At 40.7% G+C, this 17,362-nt stretch overlaps 1 protein-coding gene across 2 annotated transcripts in view; it reads left to right on the top strand.

Annotated features, from left to right (window-relative positions):
• Positions 1-14,799, top strand: part of RAB22A (RAB22A, member RAS oncogene family) — a 53,759-nt gene extending 38,960 nt beyond the window's left edge. The window contains exons 2-6 of one of the 2 annotated variants that reach the window (XM_058562416.1): positions 1,940-2,091; positions 7,639-7,710; positions 7,800-7,906; positions 8,526-8,635; positions 13,785-14,799. In XM_058562416.1, the coding sequence (XP_058418399.1) occupies positions 2,008-2,091; positions 7,639-7,710; positions 7,800-7,906; positions 8,526-8,635; positions 13,785-13,882 (471 nt within the window). In that variant the 5' untranslated portion in view covers positions 1,940-2,007 and the 3' untranslated portion in view covers positions 13,883-14,799. The remainder of the gene's footprint in view (positions 1-1,939; positions 2,092-7,638; positions 7,711-7,799; positions 7,907-8,525; positions 8,636-13,784) is intronic. The other variant, XM_058562415.1, reaches the window with a different exon arrangement.
• The last annotated feature ends 2,563 nt before the right edge of the window (positions 14,800-17,362 follow it).

Here is a 17,362-nt window from a genome sequence, read left to right as displayed (position 1 = left end):
CTCTTCCTGAATATATCTATAGACACAGCCCTGGCGTCTGTCCTATTAGCCAAGAATTCATGTGTCTCTTCATACTAGTAATATTTGTACCCTTTCACTGAATCCCAAGTTTCAGTTACCCCCCCACCCATATATTTGATGATACAGCAAAACCCTCATCATAAAGAATCATACTATAATACAGATTCCATTATGCTTTGAATCAGAGCCTGTCCTGGTGTACACAGTGATGTATAACATCTCTTTTTTTCAGTGCATAAAAAAAGAACACAAGGGTTTATGCTTCTCCCTTATTGCTACCATAATAGCAGGATTCTGTTAAGGGTTGTAATTAGCTGGTTTGCCTGCCTCTTGTTTCCCTACTTCTCATTGATTCTGCACCAGGAATAGTTGCTCTGAGATGCAAATCTGCCTCACCCCTACCTGAAGCACAGTCACTTAGCCAGGGACTGGCACAAGGAATGTGAGTGAGGCAGCCAGGCAGAGGTCAGGAGAACTGCCCAGTAGAACCCCATGTTGGGGGAGACAGTCAGGAAAGGATCAGCTGGTAAGTACTTGCTCACATCCAAGTTTGCCAGATCACAGTGTTTAGGAAAAGCTAAACCTCTGACAGCTAATCACATGTTGTTTGAAACACTGTGAGCATCATGTAAGACACATCTGTGAGCTTGTTCTGACTGCCAGTTTGTCCTGGCAGGCCTAAATTTAAGGCCCTGACTATGCCAGCCTCAGCCCGACTCTCCATTTTCACCTCCTCCCACCAGTTTATCCTCTAGGATCAAAGTGCTTATAGTTCTCCAACGTGCCATACAGTTTCTTACCCTCGTACCCATATACTGTTGTTCCCTCTGCTTGGAATACCCTCCCTCCCACGTTTAACCAAGAAAACTCGTATTCAGCCTTCAAAACTCACCTCTGATGTCACCCCCAGGGGGCCTTTCGTAACCATCCCTGCTATTCTCAGATAAGTATCCACATTGCCATGTGCCCACATTGCTCAAACCCAAATCTGGAGGTGGTCTTTGATTCCTCCCTCTCCCTCAGCCCTCCACCTTTGCTTCATCAGCATGTCCTGACAGCTGTGTCCTGTAAATGTATCTCAAATACATTCACATCTCTCCATCTCCACTACCAGCACTCTGCTCTCAGCCACCTTTAACTCTCACCCCAGTATTCCTTTAGCATTTAACTGGTCTCCCCAGCCCCACCACCCTATGTCACTTCTCCTCGCAGGACCCAGAGGAATTTTTTGAACACACATCAGACCCTATTATCTTCCTGCTTAATACCCTTCAGTAACTTCCCACTGCTGCTCTCCTAATAGCCAAACTCTCAACAGGGGCCTCCAAAGCCCTGCATGGCCTCCTCTACCTCCTGTCCTCTGTGCCTCCTGGTCTAGTCTCCCTCTCACCCTCTGAGTTCCAGCCCACTGGCCTCCATTCAGTTCCTCAAACACTCCAAGGTCCTTGCCCATCACGCCTTCATACACATTGTTTGTTCTACTGGAACTCTCTCTTCTCTCCACTGGGAACATGGCCAGCTGACTCCTTACCAACCTTTTGGTCTCAGGTTCAGTGTTACACCCTCAGAGTTTTCCCTAACCCCCTGTACCTAAGCAGGGACCTGGTTCATTCTCTATCACTGCCCCTCATTCATTTTCCTCAGGATCCTTATTACAAGTTGTAATTACTTGTCTCCTTACCTTTATTGACAGTCTCTCCCTGCAGACTGTAAACTTTGAGAGCTAGGACCACAGTGTCTTGTTCACTGCTGTGTTCCCAGTGCCTAGCACAGTGCCTGACAGAGTTGATGCTCAGATATTGGTTGCACCAATTAGTGAATGAACTCTTCAGGGTATTTCTTTGTATCCTAAACAGTCTTTGATTGCCCTTATGCATGGGATTGTCACCTATTTCCTTACTTGTCTATCTTCTGTTAGACTGTGAGCTCCTTGGGGGCAGGGACTGTCCTCATGTCTGTGCTCTCAGCCCCTGGCACACAATATTGATGCCAGTGGATTTATGTCATTGGATTGCCAGCCCTACTTTGGCGCAAATAAGGAAGGACAGATCGTCTACCTGCTTTTACCATGTGAGTATTGCATGCTTCAAATTATAAATTTCTGGTATTTGCATATTTATTATTCAGTTCTTTCTAGTAATGAGATTCATTATGGAAGCAAAAGTCATAAGATAAAAACCCTTTTTGATGGACTTACCTTACCATTCAGATGTCCTCCCCATTTGACCCTCTCCTCTGTTGCTGTATATAGTTTTGACTATATACAGATGGATTGTCTTTCTGATGGTCTAGTTGTAATTAATTGCAAAGTGATGTCATTAAGTCAACAAAAGTGATTTTAGAGAACTTTGCAAATGTTATGCAAAGCAATTGATGGTAGGGATCTTGTTAAATGAAGAGAAAACTACTGATCAGGATGATGATATAAGTCCTTCAGAAGATAATGATCTGTGTATCAAAGAGTTGAGAGGCCTGGGGAAAACTGATGGAGTCCTCAAATATTTTTGTAATAATTTTCTTTTTATGATAGGACTAGGAGAGTCAAACATGAAATGAAAGATAGATATCATACTGTGCTAGCATACAGTTTTATCAGAATCACAGTCAAGTTATCAGTCAACTTTGATTCAGTGTTCATTGAGGAACTAGCTCCTGGTTGCAATAATAAACTTAAATTTTTTCTAATAGCAAATAAAATGAAACTTGTTTTCATAATTTTAAATTTAATTTCTTATGGTAGAGCCCTTGTCAGACTTTTTTGTCCCTATTTGTTATACTAAATGAATTCATCTTTAAGTGACCTTTTCCCACCAATCATCCTTCATAACAAGGACTCCTACCGTAGCGTGGAGAGAGACCAGCATCGTGCACAAATAAGCACCGCAAAGGCGTATCATAATACACCAGAACTGTGGCAACAGCATTTCAATTACTTGCCATCTGTCTGTGGTTATATAAAAGAAAGCTTCTTAACCAGAGTCCAATAGACAGTGCGTCCAGTCCTGAAAGATTTATGTCCCTGAATCTTAGTGTGGTTTCTCCTGATGGTTCCTCCAGAGGTCAGAGCACCAAGAAGGCACAGACTCATTTATCGTCACAGTAGTCATGTAAGGAATTGTTCTCACGTTTAAAATCAGGAGAAAGTGTGGCAGCTTAGTATCATCTTGAGCTGGGGTCAGCACTGTGCTCTGTGGGCCAAATCCAGCCTGCTGCTGGTTTTTGTAAATAAAGTTTTATTGGAACACAACCATGTTTGTTGTTTACATATGGTCTATGGCTACTTGCACTCTTCAGTAGTAGAGTTGAGTATTTGCCACAGAGATCATATGACCCACAAAGCCTAAAATATTTATTGCCTGGCCCTTTCCAGAAAAAGTTTGCCGACCCCTGATCTAAAGCCAGATTTGGAGCAGAGATGTGCTGACATCCTTTGAGTCTCTTTTTAAGCTGCCACCTTCTTTACGCCAAAAGGACATGGAAAGAGTTTCAGTATCAGTAATGGTGGAGAGGCTTGTAACAGATTAACCCTGCCACAGATGACAATTATATATAAACTCTGGACAAAACATTTAAAAACAACTATCTGAAGGCCCTGCCAAGCTACTAAATGTATTCAGGGATTGAAAAGAGAGCTACATTGGGCGAGACTCACATTTTTATAGCTTTTCTTCAGAGGGCGCTCCCCAGTCCGTGTGGCACAGGGTAGCTAGGACTCAAGCAGAAAGCCCGTCTTTCTAGCTGGCAATTTTGAGGACAAAGTTTAAGGCTGTTAGAACAGCTGGAAAAAGAGGAGGCAAATCTCAGAAAAGATGGATCCAACAGGGAGGGAAGCCCCAGAATTTGCTTATAAATTCCCCTCACGTCTTTGCTTGACCCTCAAATTGTGAAAGCACACGGGAGACACTAAGGAACCCAACAGAAAGCAACAGCTAGAGGAGTGACTAGAGTGAGCAGAGATTGAGCTTCTGCTCATCACAGGAAGGTAGAGTTAGGAGTTGGAGTCCAGTCCTGCCATGTTAGAGGGGATTGGTAAACACGTTGGGCTTCCATTGCAGCTCAGAAGCGCCATACCTTAGGAGTAGAGACCACCGTGTCCTAGGACTAAAGGCAGACTGAAATAGACCTGGCCTAACCATGTGTAAAACCAGTCTCAGGATAATTAGCCAATATTTTAATACTCATCAGAGAAGATAACAGAAACCAGATAGTTTAAAAATGTTCAAAGGTTTAAAGGAAAAGTAGTCTTATTTACTTAACTACAGATGGGAATCTCCCACAGAATGGAAATTAATAATCAAATGAAAGTGCTAAAACTGAAAACTATAATATCTAAAATGAAAAATCCGCTAGATGGATGACAAAACAAATTAACCAATCAGAAGAATAGAGAAGGAGTGGGAAAATGTGATCACAGTTTCACTACCATAGAGACAAATTCAAACAATCTAACATATGTTTAACTGGAGACCCAGAAGTTGTAAAAAGGGGCGGAGGGGAGAGGGAGGGCAGAGAAAAGATATTTTCAGAAATAATGGCTGTAAATTTCCCAGATTTGGTAAAACATACCAACTCACAAATCCAAGACTTTTAGCAAACCCATAAGTACAAAGAAAGCCACGTCTAGGTACATCATAGTCAAACTGCTGAAAAGCAAAGTTCAAGAGAAAAGTCTTGAAAGCAGCCAGAGACAGTAGACGCGTTATGTGTAGGGAACAGCATGAGTGATGGCTAACTCCTCACAGAGGCGCTGGAGGCCAGAAGACAGTGGAGCAGTATCTTTCAAGTGCTGGAAGCAAAAAAATGCCAGTCTGCCAAACTTATCTTTCATTTATGAAGATAAAGTAATGACATTTTTAGAAAAACAAGAGCTGAGAGGACTCAGCAGCAGCAGTCCCAGAGAGCTTTTCAGGCTGAAGGGAAATGACACCAGATGGTAAGTCAGATCCATAGGAAGAAATAACAGCCACTGGAAATGGCAAATATAAAAATCTCTCTTTTTTTTCTCTTAGCTTATTTAAAAGACTACTGGCTATTTAATGCAAAAATTACAACATTGCATTGTATGGTTTATAGTTATGTAGATTTAAAATATTTGACAACAGTAGCACAAAGGACAGTGGGATAAAAAGAATTAGGCCACGCACGTTCTGGTATTTTACATGAGCTGGTGCATTTTAAACTCTGAGTAGACTGTGAGAAAAAAAATGAATATTGTAGTTGTAAGAGTAACCACTTAAAAAGGAAAACAAGAGGGCCGGCCCCGTGGCTTAGCGGTTAAGTGCATGCGCTCCGCTGCTGGCGGCCCGGGTTCGGATCCCGGGCGCGCACCGACGCACCGCTTCTCCGGCCATGCTGAGGCCGCATCCCACATACAGCAACTAGAAGGATGTGCAGCTATGACATACAACTATCTACTGGGGCTTTGGAGGGAAAAAATAAATAAATAAAATCTTTAAAAAAAAAAAAGTAAAACAAGAAAGTTTAGCTAAAAAGCCAATGAACAAATTAATATATTAAAATTGAATACTAAAAAATATTCAGTTAATGCAAAAGAGGGGAGAAAAGGAAGAACCAGAGGATTTTTTTAATGGAACAAATATAAAACAAATGGTAAAATGGTAGACCTAATATCAGTAAGTACATTAAATGTAAAGGAACTGAACATTCCACTTAAAAGGCAGAGGTTGTCAGATTGGATCAAAAATCAGGATCGAACTATGTGCTGGTTATAAGAGGATTACCTTAAATATAAAAACAGAGATAGCTTAAAAATAAGAGAATGGAAAAGGATATTCTGTGCGAATGATAAGCAAAAGAAACCCGTGTGGTTATATCAGTAGCAGTAAATATCAATAAAATAGACTTTAAGACAAAGGTTATTATCAAGGATAAAGAAGGAGCATGATAAGAGAGGCCTTAGGAAACTTTCTGTGTTGATACAAAATGTTACATCTTGTTGGGATGGTGTTTACATGGATGTATACATACACATTTGTCATTTTATCAGAACTTAAGATCTTTTATGCAACTTAAGATCTTTGCATTTGTCTATATGAATTGTACCTTACAAATTTGAATGCAAAAACAAAAAGAAAAACCCAACAACCTTGTAAAGAATGTTGCCAGTATGATACATCAGACGGGAAAGCTGATGCCGTCACCTTTGTGCGTCTGTGTGCTCCTGTTAGGAAGTCAGTCCTGCATCTTTCCCACCTAATAATATAGTTTCCTTTTCTGTAGTGCTTTCTTGCTACAACCTTTATTTTTGTTTTTTTCTCTCTAAAACTTAACATATTTTATTGGAAGTTACCATGCTTTCACCCCAGAGGCAGGAATCTTTCTCACAAAGACTAGTAACACTTCATATTATGGACATTTGAGTCTGGCATTTAGTTTGATATCACCCTGTACTTAAACGGTTCTTGTTCATTTCTTCACCAATTCTTGCTTACCTACAGTGTGCCAAGAGCTAGACCCCAGAGATAAAGTGGTGTCCTCAACAGACATGCTATCTTCCCTCATGGAGTTTAGTCGTAATTTCACTTTCTTTTGTAAAATTCAAGTTAACATGAAACTTTAAAAGCCAAAGGGTAAGCTCATTGGGTAAGAAGTTGCAGCATCTGTAATTCTGTATGTGAATTGTAGTGTGCACTAGATGCTCACCTCTGATGACAGTCCCTACCTATGTTTGGTGGTAAGCCATCAGAACAGAGAGCGAGATGAGAGTACCGTGGTATCACATATGTAGGAGTCCAGTTTCAAAGTCAGGGTGTAAGACGAAGAGGAAGTATAGGTAAAATTCTTGTCTTTAAACTTTGGCATCACATTGATTGAGCGAGACGCTCACACCAGCTCATACATATGCCCAGGAACCGAGGTTGACTGGGGAAAGAGCTTCATGTTTTCCATCTCACACTCATCAAGAGAAATGGCCCCGCTAAATCAGCCTTGCTATCTAAGTTGTTATTCCTCTCCCTTTCCTTCTCTTCCTCCCTGTTGTGTGTCAGGGTAGGGGAGGTGATGGGTGGGAGGAGCTGTGCATACAGAGTTAAATTCATGTAAATGAAATGAGATATGTACCGCATTTGGGAATTGCCATGTGCAGGAGATATCAAAGAAGCGAGTTTCAAACTCATGCAAGTAGTGAATGTAAATGTGAACTCATTTCTGTAGAACAATCAGCATTTAGATCACAGGGTTATCTTTACAACACCCAAATGCAGCCACTTCTCTGGAGAACTGTTTACAGCATTATTTTTATCCACCTGATAGTTTGGGAAGCCCAAGTTTAAAGGACTATTGAACAAATGAATTTGGGAGTTATAACACTGAGTTCAATGAAAAAGCCTTTTTAGCTGAAACAATTGTTTATAGCACCATATTTAATTCCTGTAAAACTGTATTCTAAGCTATATTCTGAGAGACGTTTCAGTGTTGCATTAAAAGTTTTTGCCTTTGGTAATTACTGATTCATTTGCTTTAAAACATCATGTCAACTTCTTTGGCTTAAGAGAAAGATTACCTTTTGTGCAGGGATAATGGGCTTAAAAGTCTAGTAAAAAACGTATTTAACCAGTTTTCCCAATTTTGTTGTTTATTTTTCCCCCTTCTCTACAGTTTCGTGCCTTAGCACCAATGTATTATCGAGGGTCGGCTGCAGCTATAATCGTTTATGATATCACAAAAGAAGTAAGACGTACATACCGTTTTCTTTAGACTCTTTCGAAAACTCTCTTTTGGTTGCGTAGCTCTCCAGTTGCTTTCTTCTTGTGTTACAGGAGACATTTTCAACATTAAAGAATTGGGTGAAAGAGCTTGGACAGCACGGCCCACCTAATATTGTAGTTGCCATTGCAGGAAATAAGTGTGATCTTGTCGATGTCAGGTAAGGTATTAGAGCAGGAGATTACAGTGCTTCTGATGTGCTCAGTGCAACATCCAATATAAGAATCTTGCTTTTATTTTATCTCTGACATTGAAAAATTCCTTTCTGTTGTTTGGTTGGAGTGCTGAAGTTAAAAACTAAAATTAAGAGTTGAGACATTTGGAGTTAATTAGATTATATCTGTGGACAGGTGTGTAATTTATTTAAACACTGGTTTCATCATACTTGACATTATCTGAGATTAGTGTAGCCCCCAGCTCCCGTGACATAGGATACTTGGATGGGGAAAGCATATTTTAAGGAAAGAATATTTATTGGCAATTTCTCTGGACCACTTCCGTGATTCCCAAAGCAAGGACTATACTTTTGGGGGGAAAGAAACCCCTGCCATTCTCTGATCATTCCATTAGCTGCATTGCTAGTAGTGCCAAGTTCTGTTTGGTTTGGTTTGGTTTAACCGTAGAAGTGGTATAATAGGGCAGGACCACGTGTCAGGGCTTATTCACCAGCCATTTGTGACATTCTCTGCCATCATACATCTGGTCAGTTACTGGGTGGGTGGGAATGATGTTAAGCTGTTGATGAGTAGAATTTCTGATTTGCAATTGTTGCCTTCCAGAGAAGTCATGGAAAGAGATGCTAAGGACTACGCCGACTCCATCCATGCAATTTTTGTAGAGACCAGCGCAAAAAACGCGATAAACATAAATGAACTCTTTATAGAAATTAGTGAGTATTTCTGTGTCTTATGGGTTTACTCTGTGCAGAGCAACTTAAAACAGAATTATCTTGCTGGGTAGAATTCTTTTCTTACATAGTGTAGTCTAGTCTCTGATATTGTTCCCAGTGGAATGAGATTTGAGAATGTAAGAGCAAAGGCCGGTTTTCATATCATGTTATAATTGCTGGAGAGCTGCTGTCTGATGACTATAGCCCTTCTAGAAAGAGTGTTACTACGAATAAATAATGCACAGGCCTTGAGGTCCTGGAAGCAGTCGTCTTTCCCTCTTTCTCTCTTTAAATGTGTTTCAATTAGTCGTCCAAAGTCATTGAAAATGAACAAAATAAATAAAGGGAAATTAAATGCATGTGTAATTCCACTGTAAGAAAACCTTAGAAAATTAATACTGGCGAGTAAAAGGTAAGACCTCTTTTCCCCACCCCTCCCCCTTCCCTTTCCAGAAGTGTTGATATAATGACACTAGATGGGAGAGAGGCTGCTGCATACTTTTGGGATCCTCTACTGATTGTGTCTATGTTCATTCATTTCATTCAAATTCATCAAAATATTTATTGAGAACCGTTCAAGGCTCAGAGGAGACGGCAGTGAACAAGACAGGTGCAGGCCCTGCTCTCCTAGAGCGCACATTCTACTGTGGGAGACAGACAGTGAACACAAAAATAAGATCCTTTCAAATGATAAGCAGTGATTGAAGGAAAATAATATAGGATGAAGTGAAGGAGTGTCCACAGGTGGTCAGGAAAGGCCTCTCCGTGGAGGTAATGTTGGAGCTGAGATCTGATGGAGCAGGCCATGCAGAGACCTGGCATTCAAGTTAACTGAACATACCACTTCCAGATGGAAAACAGGAGAAAGCTGACAGGGCACGGTGACCTTATTCATTAAGATCCGTCCTTTGGGTGAAATCTGAGATGACTGAAGCTGGAAGGGCGCTTGGCCATCATGTAGAGGTGGGACGTGAACTCCAGTGCCCACCAGGGCCCAGCAGGGACGGCCACCAATAGAGCAGGCCTGGGGCAAGGGCTGAGAGTTGGGGGGCTGCAGAAAGCCCTGGCGACCCTGACAGCTGGCAGGTGTGGGCCCAGCTCCAGCAGTTGGGGCCACTCTGGAATGTAGGCTCCTGGTTGCCCAATTGCTGGGGTTATTTTTCTTTTTATTTTTATTTTTTGATGTTTTTAGTTTGTTCAGAGAACCAGAGATCTGAATTGTACATAAATGTTCCATTGTTTAGATTTGGCCACTAATTCAGATATTTTCAGAGTACTCTGCAGGCCCGTCTGATGCCAGATGTGGCCAGTGGATGCTGGTGTGCAGCCTCCAGTCCAGCCCCTTCATTTCAACATTAAAAAGTCATAATGTTTATTGTCTTCCTAGATCGTAAATAGCAGTTACTCAGATGCATTCTTGAAAGGCAACATGAGGCCAGTCGGGAATTTTTCACAGTTCAAGCTAAAATATCTAAATGTTTGGTGTCAGAGTGTGCTAAAATTATCACTGTTTTTTTTAAATGTTCTTTAGCAGTATTGAAAACAGGAAGGTAGTAAACTATACCAACAATGAAAATTCTTAAATAAAAACTAGCATGTACATATTCATTTTAACTGTGAAAAATAAAAAATATATGTTGGATTAGAAAAGATTAGAAAAATTTAGAGAGTTTTAAATTGAGTTTATTGTTTACTAGGTGTTGTAAAATTGCATTAGCCCAGTGCCTGGCATGCTAACTTTTTGTTGAGGTGTAATATACATACAGAGAAGTGCTCATATCAGAAGTATAATGCTCAAAGAATTTTCACAAACTGAGTATACTCCTGTAATGGGCACTCAGATCCAGACCCAGCAGGAGCCTCCCCCATGCCATTCCAGTCCCTGCCCCTCCCCTCGAGGGAACCGCCATCTTGACTGCTAACTTCAGATTTGTTTTGCCTGTTTTTGTACTTTGTATTTTTTAAAACATACTGTATTTACTCTTTTGTGTCTGGCTTCCTTACCTCTCCATTACACTTGTTAGATTCATCCATGTCACTGCATGATTCATTCTCATTGCTGTAGTGTATGTGTGCATGTGTGTATGTCAGTGTCCGAGTTGGAAACAGGGGGGAGAATATCCACAGTGTAGTTATCCATTCTGTTGATAGGCCTTTGGTAGTTGTTTCCAGTTTAGAGCTCTCACAAGTAGTAGCTCTGTGAGCATTCTGCTTCATGTCCAATATCTACACATTTTTGTTGGGTATACTTACACCCAGGAGAAGAATTGCTGAGTCATTGGGGGTGTGTGTTCAGTACGAGTTTTCTGCCAAACAGTCCTCAAAGTGGTTATACTGATTCGTACTCACCAGTGGTGTGTGAGAATTCCAGTCACTCTGTCTCTGGTGGGTAGGTAGTGATCTGCATTTGTGATAGTTAATGAAGTTGAGTGCCTTTCTGGATATTTATTTACATTTATGTAATATCTGGATATCCTCTTTTGTGAAGTTTGTCTATTTTCCAGTTGGGTTGCCTGCCTTTTTCTTAACATTTATAGTTTATTTTGAGTATGAGTCCATTGTTGATTATGTGTATTGGAAAGATCTTCTTTGTTTTTTTGATGAGGAAGATTGGCCCTGAGCTAACATCTGTTGCCAATCTTCCTCGTTTTGCTTGAGGAAGATTGTCCCTGAGCTAACATCTGTGCCACTCTTCCTCTATTTTGTATGTGGGACACCCCCACAGCATGGCTTGATGAGCAGTATGTAGGTCCGCACCCAGGATCCAAACCTGCGCACCCCAGGCCGCCAAAGCAGAGCGCACAAACTTAACCACTATGTTGCTGGGCCAATTCCTGGAAAGATCTTCTGCTCTGTGGCTTGACTTTCATTTTTGAATCAGCTCCTTTGATGAACTGGAGTTTTTAATCTTAATATAATCCAGTTTATCCTTATTCTCCTTTCTGGTTAGCACTTTTTTGGCTTCTGTTTAAGAAATCATTGGGGGACAGCCCCGTGGCTTAGCGGTTAAGTGCGCATGCTCCGATACTGGCAGCCTGGGTTCGGATCCCGGGCGCGCACCGACGCACCGCGTGTCCGGCCATGCTGAGGCCGCGTCCCACATACAGCAACTAGAAGGATGTGCAGCTATGACATACAACTATCTACTTGGGTTTTGGGGAGAAAGGGCGGGGGGGAAGGAGGAGGATTGGCAATAGATGTTAGCTCAGGGCTGATCTTCCTCAAAAAAAAAAAAAACAAAGAAATCATTGCCTATTCCCAGGTCATGAAGATGTTCTCCTCTGCTTTCTTCTAAAAATGTTTCAGAGATGGCTCTGTAATTCCAGTATCCATTTATTGAGAAATATGTAATAATAAGCTTCAGTAAAGCTTTTAAATAAATTTGCCATTTATTCACAACAGTGTCTGTAGGCATTTGAAAAACAATTGTAGGACATACTGGGGGACATTTCTAGTCGTATAGACACCATATGTGGTATTACCCACCCAGATTTGCAGGCTGCTCAACATGCTGGAGTCTCCAGGCTTGGCGACCAAGGACCTGAGGGTTCGGCACATTCCATCTCAGCCTCGTTAATGCCAAAAGATGCATGTGTCAATTCATTCCATGTTTTCAAAATACCTCAGTCCCAGGTACTGTGCTAACGAGATACTGGAAACATAAAGATGAAGATCCAGGATCTCTTCCCTCAAAGAGCTTAGGGTCTAATTCGAGGGAGATAGTTGCATAAACAAATATGTAATAACGTGCTTCTGGCTCCTGGTTGATTTTAGTGTCTGAGGTGTTGGAGAGAGTTAGAAACTAGGAGGGCATCAGGAAAGCCTTTGTACAAAAAGCAGCTACATAGGTGGGTGGGTGATTTAAGGTTTCTCTCGAAATTCACATTATGCTTCATGGAGCAATAAAGTGAAACCTGTTGGTAGGAGAATAAAGTGGCACAACCTCTTCAGAGAGCAATTTGGCAGCATCTGTCAAAATTTAAATTGCACGTCCTTCTTGCATTTTGTGCTGGACAGACACTGAGAATACAGTGTATGTGTCAGATAAATACCCAGGTGTAGAATAGCGTGACCCAGCTCTTGAACTCCTGTTAGTTTATCCTACAGAGGCACTCATAGGTTCACTTTTTTTTTGCATTGTTGTTATTAACATCAAAATATTGGAAACAAACTAAGTATCCATCAACAGGGGAATGGTTAAGTAAATTACAGCGCATCCATACAACACAGTATCATAGAGCTATTAAAAAGAATGCTGTGATGGAACAATCCCCAGGATATATTAAGTGAAAACAGCAAGGTGGGGAACAGTGCACACTGTGTGCTCCTGTCTGGGTTCAGAAGGGGGACAGGTAGAGAGGTGTGTGTACTGTGCCTGTCTGTGCACATCTGTCTCTGGAAGGTCACCTCTGCCATGAGACAGAAAGAAAGGCATGTTCTGGTTGAATCTTTTTTTACTGTATACATATGTATATATACCATATATATACTCAAAACAAAATGGTTTTTTTAACATGTAATTTTTTTTACTTAAAAAATTTTTACTAGGGGCCGGCCCAGTGGCTTAGCGGTTAAGTGCACGCGCTCCGCTGCTGGCGGCCCGGGTTCGGATCCCGGGCGTGCACCGATGCACCGCTTCTCCGGCCATGCTGAGGCCGCGTCCCACATACAGCAACTAGAAGGATGTGCAGCTATGACATACAACTATCTGCTGGGGCTTTGGGGGAAAAAATAAATAAATAAAATCTTTAAAAAAAAAAAAATTTTTTTACTAAATGCCATGTTACTATCCTTGTTTGGACCCTAGAACAGAAATAGGACATTAGTGGAAAAACTGATGGCATCTGAAAAAAGTCTGGAGCTCAATTAATAGTGATGTGCCAATGCTGAATTCTTCATTTTGACATATGTCTCATGGTAATATAAGATACCAACACTAGGGGAAACTGGGTAAGGAGTATACAGCAACTCTCTGTGTTACCTTTGCAGCATTTCTGTAAATCTAAAATTAATCCAAAATTAAAAGTTTATTAAACTTTTTTATTTTAATGAAACCCGTCAAATTGCATCTGCAAAATTGTTGTGTCTGAGAATGAACAGATTTGGAAAGTTAAAACTCATTTCCTTCCCTCCTCTCCTCTTGGTTTAGGTCGAAGAATTCCATCCACTGACACCAACCCGCCATCTGGCGGGAAGGGCTTCAAACTCCGAAGACAGCCTTCAGAGCCCAAGCGGAGCTGCTGCTGACTGAGCCTCGGCCTCTCAGACTTGATGATGAAGTAGGTGGTCCTGAATGTTAACAGGAGGGCTGGGGGCCCTGCCACCACGTGTCGCCCAGCCGGTCTTGGGTCTTCTTCGTGCAAAAAGGATTCACAGAACTTGACCGGTTATTTCCTCTTTGGAGACTGCAGCAATAATAGTTCAGTCTGTGGACCTCTGATGTGTAAAGAGTCTCTGGTGTACAAAGGGACTGCATCATTGGCTTTTGACCTTGCTGAAAAGGAACGTATAATTGTATGGATGGTAGGATTAAATTGTTGAGTAGTTTTGTAATCAAGATTTTATGTAACATTTGTAAAGGGAAAATTAGCACTTTTGTGGTTCTTGAGGGAAAAAAAGACCTTGTGGAGATAATCATTTCCGTAGTTTCCCATTCCCACTGTTACAGGGAGTTGTATCATTGACAGTGTGGTAGGATATGGTAAGTTGAGGGGTGGCAATTATTATTTGAAACTAAAATGGGTTATTTATAGGACTGATGGAAATGATTCCATCCCACCATGTCTAAAGTACTTTTCATTGACCATGTTACAAACAGTAAGGTAACAACAACAACAGTTGCATAGCTCACCCTGGGTTTGCATTTTGACCCTGACATGTACATGTCACCAAACACGTTATTGGCACCTTTTAAAATAAGCTCTCGTGATCAGGATGGTGATGGTAGAGAAGCCGCCTGGAATACATTGAATTACATATATTTAAACTGACTAGCAATGGTTTGAAAAAGAGGAAGAAGAGGGAAAGTGGTGTAAATGCTGTCAATTTTTTATTTAACCCAGATGTTTTGGTGGGGAATACAATTATCTGTTGCTTAGCATATGTAAAGTTGTAGTCTATATTTATGAGACCATTGCTTAAAGATTATAAATTATGTAAATACATTAATAAATTCTGTGTTTCATTCAACACTCTGTTTAATCTTGCACCCAGTCTCGCATATGCCCACCTATTTTCAGCCTGTCCGCAGGAGATGCCTTGAAGCACTTTTATGTTGTGGAAAGCATAGAGCACGTAGCTTACAGTCTTTAAAGATTCCTCTGCCTTCCCTTCCTCGCCCCCTGCACATCCCATCTGGAAATCATAATAAAGACATATGCCACTTTGACAAGCCTGACTAGGCCTTCCTAGCCTTGGGGTAAAAGATTAAGCTCCAAGCTCGAGTCATTTTCCTGGTCTTGGGAATAAGTTCCGTTTAGCTTTTACAGCAACCTCAGACCAACTGTTTTAAGAGAGCTTTCCTTGTTAACAATTTAGCTTATCTTTCCGTTTCCCTTATTTTCCCCTGCCTCTGTTAGTGGTTAACACTCTTTTCCCTCAGGGAGCCTAATGAGGTTTTTAATATAATCTAAAAATAAAGCGCTGAAGTGAAGTTGGTGAAAATTTGTTTCTGGTCTAATTTGGCGCCCTTCCAACCTGAGTATTGTAAGGGAAGGAAATTTACAAGATTAAATAGGAAATGAAACAGCTTGAATTTCAAACTAAATTATGTTTGCAGAGCTATCCTTAAACTGAACAGTCGAAACTTTTAAAAATAATTGTTATTTCTTTGTGCCCCCCACTTGATATGGATAGATTTTAATGGGAAAATTATAACTCAGATTAAGTAAAAAACGATTCCCCTTTCCCTGGTATATATCTTAAGCATTTGAAATTGCTTATTCTCTTATTGAAATCATATAAAAGGAATGTAGTTAGTGAAAATTCTAACGTTGTTTTGTTTAAAATACATGTGGACTCCATATCCGCCTAGCATCTTGTTTCCTTCCCAACATGAAATTAACAAGCTTTAAGAGAAAACACAGGACTCCAAGGGCTGGGCTCTACACCTGCAGGCGGTTTAACTTTATTTCGTATACATCCAGGTGAATCGGGGCATCTGGCCACTGCCCTGGTGTGTCCCTAACAGTCCCACTGCTGGGCCTCTATTTCCAGGACAACAAAATAAAACAAAGGTTACTTGACTCGTTACCGAAGAGGCAACTCGAGTGTGGCCCTTTCCGTCTTATTTTACGAAGAGATGACGCAAATCTGTGACCTTCACGTTTTTTCCACCAAACCTGTCAGTCAATGTTGATGGCTTCCTGGTGTCTGGGTGGACAGGGAAAGGCAGAGTGCTTCCATGCCTCGCCTTATTGGTAAGGTGCCTGAATGCCTCTGATCCTATCGTTGACGTTTACTGCGTTTAGCCCAAAACAGGTCCGTCTCTTAAGCCCCCTGCTGTTGGTTTCTCTGCAAGATTTCTCATACTCCTTCCCGTACTTAGAGAGTGATTCTGTTTGATTATGGCCACATGTTTTATTAACAGAATGGTGATGTATGGCTTGTGCAACACCACTATTGTTCACGAATATCTGGGGTCTCTTCTCTTCTACCCTCATTTTCATCAGTCTGTCTTGGAAATTGATATGGCACTGTTTCTCATGTAGTATCTTTTTAATGGTTAACAACAACAACAGCAAATTGCTATCTGAAATCTATAATCCATACTCAATGAAAACAGGAAAAAATGTTTTCATTATTTGGTTTGCTTCTGAAATGCAAAGATGAATATTAAAGTCAGAAACTGTTTTATTTTGAACACACTTCGGATTATTAACCTAACTAAGCAATGATCTAATACACATTTCATATATTCTTTATTGTCATTTCTTATTATGTGAAAAGGCTAGATTTTAAAGGAATTGAGATATAGCCCATCTAGAAAAATCTTCTTTTGGTTCCCTTATGATACAGGGCCATTTTTAAAAACTTTTGGGACTGAAAAGAAAAATCTTTAATTAGCTGCAAGTGTATATTGATTCCTCTCAGAGTAATTGAAATAAGCTCTTTGCAGGTGTCCAATCCTAGTAACCATTGGTCTCTAGAACTCTCCTTTCACACAAGTGTTTTTCTGATTCTCTGATAACTAATTAACTATCATTTGGTGATTAAAAGAACATTAAGTAAGAGTATGATTAAGTGTCCTTCATTGTAAACTCTCTTTAAGAAGTGATTAGGAAGAAGTACCTATTGCAGGGCCTTCTGGTTCCAGGTGAAACCTCTATCACCTGCTTTTCAGCCACAGTCAGGATAAATTCTACACATAGCAACTGAAAGAGTTAGTTCCTTTAAAATAACACACTTCCTTGTTGCTTGTTTATGATTTTGTTTGAAGTGCCTGCCTCGCATCACACACGCACTTCCTAGATGTTGCCCATGTCTGAAAGGATCAGCCTCTATATGAGAGGCTTGGCCCCTCCTTTCGGTGAGCCGTGTCCTTCTTGAGGTTATCGATTTTCATTGTTTTTAAATATATAAAAAGGAAAAGAAAACCACATTTACTTTCAGAACTTCTCTTTAAGTCTTGTACTTACTTCTTTTCTATTCTCAAGAAGGAAAATAGGTCTAGAAGACTTTCTAAATTAAACTCTGGGAGAGAGAGTAATAAAAATGTCCTTTAGATGA

This window comes from Diceros bicornis, chromosome 19 (genome assembly GCF_020826845.1).
Source record: "Diceros bicornis minor isolate mBicDic1 chromosome 19, mDicBic1.mat.cur, whole genome shotgun sequence".
In the NCBI taxonomy this organism is placed as follows: domain Eukaryota; kingdom Metazoa; phylum Chordata; class Mammalia; order Perissodactyla; family Rhinocerotidae; genus Diceros; species Diceros bicornis.
This window is presented reverse-complemented; position numbering and strand designations above follow the sequence as displayed.